At 34.9% G+C, this 12,476-nt stretch overlaps 1 protein-coding gene across 3 annotated transcripts in view; it reads right to left on the reverse strand.

The window, feature by feature from the left end:
• The window catches only part of ZNHIT6 (zinc finger HIT-type containing 6), a 55,767-nt gene that overhangs the window by 21,598 nt on the left and 21,693 nt on the right, over positions 1-12,476 (reverse strand). For all 3 annotated transcript variants that reach the window (XM_017499847.2, XM_017499848.2, XM_017499850.2), the window contains exons 6-8: positions 5,493-5,561; positions 3,388-3,468; positions 1,954-2,031 (exon numbers count right to left, since the gene is read on the reverse strand). In XM_017499847.2, the coding sequence (XP_017355336.1) occupies positions 1,954-2,031; positions 3,388-3,468; positions 5,493-5,561 (228 nt within the window). The remainder of the gene's footprint in view (positions 1-1,953; positions 2,032-3,387; positions 3,469-5,492; positions 5,562-12,476) is intronic.

Consider the following 12,476-nt stretch of genomic DNA (forward strand, 5'->3'; position numbering starts at 1 on the left):
ACCATGTTGACCAGGATGGTCTCGATCTCTTGACCTCGTGATCCACCTGCCTCGGCCTCCCAAAGTGCTGGGATTACAGGCTTGAGCCACCGCGCCCGGCCAGCAGTAATATTTTGAAAACAAAATTTTTTTTTTTCTGAGCAGTAGACTTAAAATATTCAGTAAACCATGCCATGAACAGATGTGCTGTCATCAGGCTTTGTTGTTCCATTTTCAGAACACAGGCAGAATAGATTTAGCATAATTCTTTTGTTTTTTGAGATCAAGTCTCACTCTGTCACCCAGGCTGGAGCGCAGGGGTGCGTCTCGGCTCACTGCAACTTCTGCCTCCCAGGTTCAATCGATTCTCCTGTCTCAGCCTCCCGAGTAGCTGGGACTATAAGCACGCGCCACCACATCCAGCTAATTTTTGTATTTTTAGTAGAGACAGAGTTTCACCATGTTGGTCAGGATGGTCTCAATCTCTTGACGTTGTGATCCACCCACCTTAACCTCCCAAACTGCTGGGATTACGGGCATGAGCCACCACAAAGGCCCAATTTAGCATAATTATTAAGGGCCCTAGGATCTCTGGAATGGTAATGACCACTGGCTTCATCTTTAAGTTACTGCTGCATTAGCCCCTAACAAGAGAGTCAGTCCATCCCTTGAAGCTTTTATGCCAGGCAGTTACTTCTCCTTTCCAGCTGTAAGTCCTACATATCATCTTCTTTCAATATAAGGCTGTTTTGTCTACACTGAAAATCTGTTTAGTGTAGCCACCTACATCAGTTATCTTGGCTAGATCTTCTGAATAACCTTCTGTGGCTTCTACATCACCATTTGCTGCTTCACCTTGCACTTTTAGGTTATAGAGATGGTTTCTTTTCTTAAACCTAACGAATCAACCTCTGCTAGCTTCAAACTTTTCTTCTGCAGCTTCCTTATCCCTCTCTGTCTTCACAGAATTGAGTTAGTACCTACCTCTGAGTTAGGGTTTGGCTTAAAGGAATGTTGGGGCTGGTTTAATCTTCTATACAGACCACTAAAACTTGCTCCTTATCAGCAATAAGACTGTTATACTTTTTTTTATTTTTTTTTAATTTTTATTTTTTATTATTCTTGTGTTCACTGGAGTAGTACTTTTAATTACCTTTAAGAATTTTTCTTTTGCAATCAAGACTTGGCTAGCAGGAGAGAAATGGGCTTTCAACATGCCTTCCTCACTAAGCTTAATCGTTCCGCTTTTGATTTAAAGTGAGAGATGTGTGACTCTTCCTTTCACTTGAACACTCAGAGGCCACTGTTGAGCTTATTAATTGACCTAATTTCAATATTATTGTGTCTCAAGGAATAGCGAGGCCTGAGGAGAGTGAAAGACATGGGTGAATAACTGGTTGTAGAGCAGTCACAACACGCACATTTATTCAGGCTGCCATCTTTTAAGGGCACAGTTCATGGTGCACCAAAGCAATTACCATAGTAACATTAAAGTGTTACTATTGTATCACAGGTCACCATAACGATATAATGCTAAAGAAGAAGTTTGAACTACTCTAAGAATTACCAAACTATGACACACAGACTAGAACTGAACATGTGCTCTTGGAAAAATAATGCAGATAGACTTCCTTGATGCAGAGTTGCCACAAACCTCCAATTTGTAAAGAATGCAATATCTATAAAGCTCAATAAAGTAAAACATAACAGAACAAATAAAAGAATGCTTGTATTCCAAAGTATTCTAGTTCCCCTACATCAGTTGACAGAAAAGAAAATAAAATAGTCTAAGCAGGGTGATTTTTCAACCAAATTTATCCTATAAGTGTGATTATTTTGAATTCTGACTTGAAAGTTGAAAAGCAAAAGTCTTGTTGACAGCTAGATGAGTTTGTTAACTTGAGCTAATCAAGCTACTTAATTATATTACAGAACTAAAAAATATTTAAAGAAATGGGGAGGGGAGCAATTTACCTTACTAAATTTTGCTGCATATATTCAACCTTCATTAAAATTTGAACCCCAGTCTGAGAGCGAATGTAAGCTTTCAACCTGAAATAAAAACATATTGAAGGAAAAGCTGATTTTTAATATATAAAGATAGTCTTATAAAGACAGCATTTGTGAGTACCTAATAATACTTAAAAGTTCATCTATTTAAGCACAGAAAAGCAGATAAAGATTTTTTCTAACCAGAAATCTGAAAAGAATTTTTTTCTCTATTCAATTAAACATCTTAAATTTTAAAATACCTGTTTCAATAAATTAATCTGGCTATATAATTTTATAAAAAATATATCCTATTCAGTGACACTCTGTCTTACTGCCAAGTATATGACTAATGATAACAACTAGGTTACTATTTATAAGGAAAGAAACTCAACTATCATAGCTATTCTAAAGACTGCTTGATATGTGACATGAATCTGGTTCAGTCTGGGCATGACCTTTTATCAAAAGCAAAATACTGAGATTTAATTAGAACTGGATTCGACATTTTAGAATCCACCCAGTCTAAATTTTAAATACCAGGTTATTCTGGAACCAAACCAAGCACTTGTTCATATCCCAAGCAAGTACCATCTGGTGAAAATAAAGTCAACTGGGTTTCTGCCCAGGAGCACTAATAACTCACACTCTAATAATAATCTTTTTTGAGCAGTGACTACTATATGCTAGGTCCTGTATTAAGAATTTTATACAGCTATTTCTTTTAAGCTTTGTAACAACCCTATCTAGGAAGTGTTATCATTCTTATTTCACTGATGAAAAAAACTAAGGCCTGGAAATTAAGTAACTTGCTCTTAATCACACAGCTAATAAGGGATAGAAACAGCTATTTTAACCCAGAGATCCATGACTGAATCATTCCACTATGTTATGTTAACCACTTTTGTCCACGCTGTATTTCTGGACAGGAGGCAGAGTGTACCTTACTTAGTTCTATGACAACTTGACTGAAACAGGATTTCCTGTCTTTAAAATTTACTTGGAAACTTAATTTTCAGAGTTTTTTGTTCGACTTCAAAGGTAGTTTAGTTTAAGGGTTAATAGTAAAGACTTTGAATCCAGACTGCCTGGATGTGAATTCTAGCTGTTTACTAGCTATAGGACATTACTTAACCACTTTAAGGCTCAATTTCCCCATCTGTAGAATGGGGATAATAATAATCTACTTTTCGGGGTTATTGTGAGGATTATATGAATTAACCTAATTGTTATTGTCTGCTTTGAAGAGTGTCTGGAACACAGTAAACAATGAGTGTCAGCTACTGTTGTTATTTATACTCATAGACCTTCAGTAAACACCAAAAAAAATGGGAAAGTAAATTGCACTACACATCACATTCTAATAACTATTCAACATTTTAAATTATTTCAGAAAGTTACAATATTTTTGAAGCATACCTTTGACGAATTACAGGATCAGACTTTTCAGGATCAATGTAAGGTTTTAGGATTTCATTAATAGTTTTATCTTCTGGTACTCTTTCCAACAAAGAAAAAAACCAAGCTATATTATTATTTATAATTTTCTACTAAAGGTGTTATATCTGAATTACTAAATATAATGGCTTTTTTTGATTTAAATAACTGAACAAAGACCTTTTATATTACTCTTGGCAAAATAAAATATCCTTTTAAGCAAAAATTACTTAGAGAAAAACTCAAAAAGAGTTCTTGGACATACTTAACAAGGTCTTAAAAAACAACATTTTGAGAAGATCTGTATAAATCAATTATAAAAATAAGAAGCCTCTTTTAACACACACCTGTATGCAAACATGAAAAGAAGAGGTCAGGATAAAATATATTTGAAATTAGCAGAAATAATAAATCTGAAAAAGGTTTCAGATTTCAGTGCATGTTCAAGTTTATCCTTTCTAGTTTATAAGACCAGGTTAAAAAATTGATACTAATTTCCCTGGAAACAAAATATTTTAAGTCTTCCAACTTTCCTCAATATATGCACACTGTTTTAAACTTATACATAAAGCTGTTAAAATAAAATTAAGACACTGTTTTAAACTTTCCTTAACCATTTATACGTATTCATATATACTATTGGCTACATACCCCTATCTGTAAAATAAGTCCTTTCCCTGTATGCAACTTCAAATAACAAACTTCTTCGCTAAAATCCCTGTGACAACTACAAAGAGAGGATATTTACGTATAATGTAGGAATATACTACTTAAAGAGCAAGTTAAAAATTTTCCTAAAACAAGAAATGAAATTGTTCACAAACATTAAAATGTTTTGTTTATTTTTTGAGACAAAGTCTCGCTCTGTCGCCCAGGCTGGAATGCAATGGCATGATCCTGGCTCAGTGTAACCTCTGCCTCCAGTGTTTAAGCTATTCTCATGTCTCAGCCTCCCAGTAGCTGTGATTACAGACATATGCCACTTCACCCACCTAATTTTTGTATTTTTAGTAGGGATGGGTTTTCAGCATGTTAGCCAAGCTGGTCTTGAACCCCTGGCCAAAAGCAATCCACTTGCCTCAACCTCCCAAAGTGCTGGGATTATAGGTGTGAGCTGCTGCACCTGGCTGACATTAAAATGTATAAATGAAACTTGAAAACATTTATAGGCTAGGTGTGGTGGCTCACGTTTGTAATCCCAACATTTTCGGAGGCGGAGGTGGAAGGATTGCTTGGGCCCAGGAGTTTGAGACCAGCCTGGGCAACATAGTGAGACCTTTCCTCTACAAAAAATAAACAAGATTAGCTGGGTGTAATGTCCTGAGCCTTTAGTCCCATCTACTTGGAGGCTGAGGTAGGAGGATCACCTGAGGCCAGGAGGTTGAAGCTACAGTGAGCGGAGATCTGCACCACTGCACTCCAGCGTGGGCAAAAGAGCAAGATCCTGCCCCCACACCCCCCTACCCCCCCAAAAAAAAGAAAAAGAAAAGAACAAGTTTGAATATGAAACAATAACACAATAAACTTTATGCAAATTAATTCCAATGAGTACACATATATACATCTAAAATAATACATTTTCTCAGTGATACATTATAATGTTAATTGTAGCAATCTTTGCATGGTAGAATTTAGGGTCATTTTTCATCTCCGTAACAACCACTCAGCTTAAGAAATACGAAATTTTCAGCCCTCTAATTCTTGGATGCCTCTACTTAATACTTGCTACCCTGCTAAAGAAACTATCATGAGGATTTCTATGTTAATAATTTCCCTTAGAGTTCTATCACCTTTGTAGGTATTCCTAAAAGTACACGATTTAGTTTTCTGGCTTTCTCCCCCCTTATTTACAAACAGAATCATGTTCTATACATCCTTCCTTAACTTGCTTTTCTTACATTATTTCTGAGATTCACGCACGTTCATGTGCACAGCTGTAGTTCATTCATTTTTAGTGATGTTTACCATTTAACTGTATAAATATACCATAATTCAGTTATCCTTTCTACTACTGACATTAACAGTTTATTTTAAATACACAGCCTTAAAAGTAAAACAAATCAGTTATTGAAAGATAGCAGGGATACCTTTTTTCTATATACTCAGCTTGACTTTGAGGAAACTGGAGCTTCACATGCCACCAAAACTGTTGTTTTCTAAGAGAGAAAATAATCATGTTAGAATCAGGGTATATAATAAAAGTATGGATGCAAATTGAACTTTCTGAATTTTTACTTTAAGATAATTCTAAAATTATTCTTAGAATTTAACATATATTTTCTATGAAGAGCTAATTTCTCTTGCAAGGATTATTAAGAAAGAAGAAAAAAGGAAAGCAGTTCTAAATTCCAAGGACTTCACATTTCTGAATTAGAAGGCAATTTCTCATAGTTCAGGGGCTTTTGAGAGCAGTGTGCTACTATTTGAAGTTTACAAATAAATTTCCTCATGACTAAATACAATGAGCTGATGTCTTTGCTTGACTAGTCTGGAAATTAGGTGAATGAAGTATTGTCCGGTTGAGTCCAGCTGGCTGCAGATACACTTCTGAGGCATGAGTACGTGCATTCAGTAGCAAAACAGTAGACAACAAGCTGGTTGCTAAGCAGAAGGCACTTTGAGCTACAGTCTTTATGCTTTCAGGTCTAAACTTTGGTTTGACACAGGATCAACAGCAATAATGCACTAAATGCCTGATTCTAGAAAAATGACTATATTTAATGTATCTAAATTTAGAGACATTGACATGCTTCCTTTTTTAAAAAAAAATAGAAGGCTCAAAATATTGAATCCATTACAGAAATTTAAATGTCTTCATTGCATGATGATTTTACACAATGTTTTCTTTACTTAGAAGAAATTTCTAACAATCCATTAATGACTACCGGCATGTCCTTAACAATCTATTCTATAGCAGTAGGACCCCAAAATCCAAAATAATTATATTTTAATACAATCTAGTAGAGTATCTTTCATCAAACACTTACATAATTTAGTAAAATTTTTGTCAGAAGGCAATGACCATAAACTCAAGTAAAATTCCTTCCATTAAAATAAGTTATCAGAGATCTGCATAAAGTAGTTTTCTTTAATAACAAGACAGTTTTGGCACAAGCTAGAGAAAGATAGGCTTAATTCTACGTATGTTGATAGTGCCATTTGTCATATAAAAATAATCATGTTAAGTTTACTATTTATTTTTATTGGGAACAAAGTTGAAAAGTACCCTTTCCTAATCTAAAGGCCAGATGTCTAAAATCTCAGAGGAAAAAACATTTAAAAATTTGAATGCAAATGCAACAGGTACTAGTTTTAAATAATAAATAATTCTTCCAAAACAAAACATCTTGCAATATTCATTATTTGTGAAATAAGCATACCATAATAGCATTATGAAGAGGATGAGAGACATTTTTTACATAAGAAATAAACTGATTTTTTAAATCTTAATGCATAATATAGTTTCTTCCTAAATGTATGTTTTTCCACATTAACTTAGAGAAGAAAAAAGGATCACCAACTTGCCATCTTATGGAACTGTAAACCATACACAACCACCCCAATTATTGCTCAAGAAACTTCAAAAACCATTTGCCTTTTAACATTTAGTACACCCTGAATATGTTCAGAAAGTACTTAACATTCCAAACAGAGAAAAAAGCTCTTGGAAATAATTTTATTTGCTGTAGTTAATTAGCTCTAGTTATAACAAAGTCATTCATTGCTATTTTATTATATATACATTGCTAAACTATTGATAAAAATGGCCTCAGCTCAAACATGAACAAATTTGAAAAGTACACTACTTTTAAAATGAGATCTTGCAATATTTCAAAAACACAGAAAAAGAGAATAATATAAAAAACATTCAGTGCACCCATACTCTAATTTAACTAATTTATAAATTGCTGCATTTTTGAGATGCTTTTATTCCTTCTAAGAAATAAAGGGCTATTGATAATGGTAGATGATTCTCTATACCGTATTTTAACCCAAGGTGAGCAAACAGAAGTTGAAGGGTATCATAGAAAGAACTGCTGAGGCTGGGCACAGTGGCTAAAGCCTGTAAATCCCAGCACTTTGGGAGGCCAAGGGCACACTGTTTAAGCCCAGGAGTTTGAGATCTGCCTGGGCAACATGGTGACACCTCATCTCTACAAAAAATACAAAAATGAGCCAGGCATGGTGGTGAACACCTATAGTCCCAGCTACTCTGGAGGCTGAGGTGGGAGAATCCCCTGAGCCCAGGAGGTTAAGACTGCAGTGAACTGCATCTGCGTCACCACATTTCAGCCTGGATGATAGAATGATACTGTTTCAAAAAAGAAATTGCTGAAATGGGTGAGTTAATTTTCTCTCAGATGGTTTCCAATTCTTCAGTGTTGCTGAAATTAATGTAAGTCCTGACATGTGTTCTTCTTACGATTCAAAGAATTAAATTTGTTTCCCATTTTTCATAATTATGTATACAAATATATGTACCACTTAAAAAAATACACATACACCAAAATCCTAGCAATATTACTTGAATGATTTTCTAAAGCTAGATTCCAAGAAGTACAATCACTAAGATAGAGCAGGGTTTATCAATCTCAGCAGTGCTGGTACTTTGGACTAGATAATTCTTTGCAACGGGGGACTCTGTCCTTTGCACTGCAAGATGTTTAGTAGCATCCTAGGACTCCACCCTCTAGATGCCACTAGGAACACTCATGCATCCAGTTGTGGCAACCAAAATTGCAGATGTCCTGTTGGAGGCAGAATCATCACTCTTTGAGAACCACAAGGATAAAGGTCTGAACATTTACAATTACTCCTAATGCATGCGGGCTATTGTTCCCTAAATTCAACAAAATGTCTTCAACTACAATAATGTCACTACGTCCTTGGCATAGCAACATTCTCAAAAATGGCATTACTATATCTAGAATATTTTAGGTAACTTAGGGACTCCAAGATACCATGTTTAGAGTTGGGTGATAAGACTGGTGAAGTAACTGCAGCAACTATTAATCCTAATGCTCCCTTCTGCACAATCTGACAAAGCAACAGAAACACTAACCTCTTATGAGTCCTATGAAACCCAAGTAACTGTTCATGCATAGTAAAGCTGTTTCTCTCTCTTCCCTCTCCTCCCCCAAATATCAATACACATGTGGATTCGCAATGACAGCAGCACTGCCCCTAAGAGGAAAAAAACTGGTTCTCTGAAGGACCATCAAAATCTTAGCTGTTAAAACATTTGCGGCCCTACAAAGGGCTACTGTATGCAACAGATAAACAGTGTATCTATGGTATCAAAGTATCATGGCAGAAAGCTTGTTGGAGGCAATTTAAAAAAGGTTGAAAAATACTTAGATGACACTTGTATTAAATGAGGAAAACAAATATTTTATACTTATTTTCACTGAGTTAACACAGGAGATTTATTTCCAACACTTGCTTACTAGAAACTGTTAAAGATCAGTCTCTCTGTGGCCTGTTAAAAAAAAAAAGGATCATTCTCTTCCCACAGTTTCAAGAAAGCATGTGAATGAACACACACATTTAAGGAAAGAGGTGCTAGACCCATAATCTCAATTATTCTTTTGAGTTCATAACTTCAAATTACAAATTTTCATATGGGAAATGCTATCATAATTCCAAGAAAAAAGATGCAAATCAAAAGTCATTAGTTCCTTTTAAATGACACTGCTCTAATGTTACAATAAGATGTTCAAATTCATTAATAACCAAAGAAATGAGTATAGAAATAAAATATTTTTACCTATCAGGTTTGCAGAAATGTTTTTTAAATTAGAAATGCTAAGGAAGTGTGGCAAAATAGGCACTTCACTGTTGGCTGGAATATAAACTGGTGCAAGCTTCTGGTTGGACTATAAACTGGAATATAAACTGGTGTAGGCTTCTGGTTCAATTTCATAAAAGTTATAAATAAAATTTAATAATTGAAAAATTGTATATTTTTGCCTCAATAGTTTTATTCCCAGAAATAATTTATCCCAAGGATAATTGGTCAAGTAATTATATTAGAAAAAAAATTTAGAAACAACCTAAATCACATCATCAGAAAGTTGATTAAATAAATCATGGTAGATCTACATAATGAATTTTAAGTAGTGATAAAAGATGAGATAGAACTTTATCTACTGACATAGAAATATGTACATGTTGAATTATGTATTATTCATATTTAAAACACAGGTTTATATATACATTGGTAAATACGAAGGTCATACTCCAAACTTTTAGCTATGATTATTTTTTGGCATTATAAAAAGTCTTGACTTAATTTTTACCTACAAATACTTCTGTATTAAATAAATCTTCCACATAATGACTTGTGGGTTTTTTCCGTTTTTGACACAGGGTCTCACTCTGTCGCCCAGACTGGAGTGCCGTGGTAAGATAGGGCTCAGTGAAGCCCTGACTTTCTGGGCTCAAGTGATCCTCTTGCCTCAGGCCCCCAAGTAGCTACCACAGCTGGCTGTTACTTTTTAATTTTAGTAAAAGACAATGTCTTGCTACGTTGCTCAGGTGGTCTCCAGCTCCTGAGCTCAAGTGATCCTCCTGTCTTGGCCTCCCAAAGGGCTGAGATTACAGGTATAAGACTGGCTGATTTGTTACTTTTAAAATCAATAAAGCCAAAGATGCTTCCATGGGGCACATACAGGATGGTCATGATAGAAAGAACAGGAATAATTGTAACATTCTTTTTAAACTTAAAAATATTTCACTATTAGAAGTATTCATTTAAGATTTCTCTTTTGCTCCCTTTAAGAAAAAAAATATATTTCTCTTTCTTATCTTAGAAACTAGTACCCAACTAGAACTAGGGTTACGTATCTAATCATTTTGACAGTCTCAAAGCTATCTTCCTATGAAATATGCCACAACTAAGAGTTGGAAATGGAGGTTAAATTCTAAGAATTAAGATTTCTAATACAAAGTTTAAAGAAGCCTGAATATTTCTTTTTTTTTTTTTTTAAATTGCCAATTATCAACCCATTCCAACACTAATAAACCAACATACACCAAAAGAACACTAATGAGAGCTCACTAGACATTAAGGACAAAGAGAAACAAGGGGTAAAGTCCAACAAGGACTTCTTTTTAGGGCAACAAGTCAATCACCAACGTTGGGCACTGCATTTTTCCTTCCATTTCACAATTTTCATATGAAAGCTTCCTGTTCTTTATTGACACTGTACATAGCAAGAAGGCTCAATATACTATAAGGTTGAGAGGCAGGATGGGGAGAGGTTAAATGGACCTTGTGTTTGAATGCCACTTTAATAATTTATTTCTTAACATGTTCTTCAGCAAGAGATAATCTCTCTGTACCTCAGGCTTCTCATAGTAAAACAGGGATAACAACAGTATTGCTATCACAATTAAATGAATAAATAATATATCAAGAGTTTAAAGACAGGGCATGGTGGCTCATGCCTGCAATCCCAGCACTTTGGGAGGTGGAGGATAGGTGGATCACTTGAGGTCAGAAGTTCAAGACAAGCCTGGACAACACGGTAAAACCCCATCTCTATTAAAAATACAAAAAAAAAAAAAAAAATGCCAGGAGTGGTGGTGCTCGCCTTGCCTGCAGTCCTAGCTACTCAGGAGGCTGAGGCAGAAGGATCACTTGAACCCAGTAGGTAGAGGCTGTGGTGAACCAAGATTGTGCCACTGCACTCTAGCCTGGGTGACAAGAGTGAGACTATCTCTCAAAAAAAAAAAAAAAAAAAAGTACTGTGTTTAGAACACAGTACTTAAAAATGTTATTGTTATTTTCAAATACTGATGGTGTCTTTAAACAGAGTATTTTGCTGTGATTTCATAAGCAAACTCTATTCACATTAAACTTAGTGTTTAGTGGTGAGAGATGAAATTAGACACATTAATACCAGATTAGAAAGGGCCCTGAATGCTCTGTTAAGCAGTATGGATTCTATCTTGTAATTAATGCACCAACAACAAAGGTTTTAAAAAAGAGTGAAATGAAGGGCTCACAGGGAGATTTATCATCCAGCTACTTAACTCTCCTGTTTCCATAGTATATTCAGGATATTAGTTTTTTAGCCCTTGTTTATAGTTATTAAGATAAGTGTTTCCAAGTACTATTGAGAATTGCATTGATACATCATGTCAGTTCAAACATGCTTAAAATTTTTACTTCTGATTTTTAAACACAGGTGACTCCATGAGGTAAGCTAAAGCTAGACATTCCACATGTCTGTTTTCAGAATACTGTATCACTAATTACATTAGAAATGTCAACAGGTTATAAAAACTACCAGTAAATTGTTTTACCAGAGAGCACTAGCAAGTAGCAATAGTAAATAACAATAATCTATTTTAAATGCTTTTTATGTCAGACATAGTTCTAAATATTTTTTCTGTATTGACTCATTTAATTCTTATAATTCTATGAGGTAAATGTTATTATTATTTCATTTTACAGATGAAAACACTAAGGTAGAGAGAAAAAGTCACTCCTCCAAGGTCATTATTCAGCTAGAAAGTAGCAGAGCTGGCTGGGATTTGAGCCCAGGCAGTACTTCCTCTAACTCTAGAGTCCACATTCTAATCTGCTATATTATTATATTATGAGCTTTCTAGAATTGAAAGTTCAAAAATAAACCATGTATGTTTCTGTACTGTTCATTCAAGTATATCTCAGTTACTTTTTGTTTAATATGTCTCCATATTTTAAAATCATTTTTAAGAGATATAGTAGACATTTTGACTATACTTAGCAATCATTCCCTACCTCTCACCACCATCCTTCATAATCTATAACCATACTTTAATGAATGGACTCTATAGCTACCCTCTAGGGGTGTACCTTATAACTTAAGAAAATCAATCTTTCCTGGACACAATGGCTCCAGATTGGGCAGATTATGTAGGCAGCCTAATCATAGTGAATTTCAGGTTTTCTGTTCAGTAATGTTGGGAGAGAAGCACTCTGTGTGGATATATCTACTTTAACCCAAACTGTTACCAGCAACACCCTATGACTATGAGAATTACAGACACCATACAAGATACAATGAAGCATCAGAAAAAAA

Source organism: Cebus imitator, unplaced genomic scaffold (assembly GCF_001604975.1).
Source record: "Cebus imitator isolate Cc_AM_T3 unplaced genomic scaffold, Cebus_imitator-1.0 Scaffold261, whole genome shotgun sequence".
NCBI classification, from domain to species: Eukaryota; Metazoa; Chordata; class Mammalia; order Primates; family Cebidae; genus Cebus; species Cebus imitator.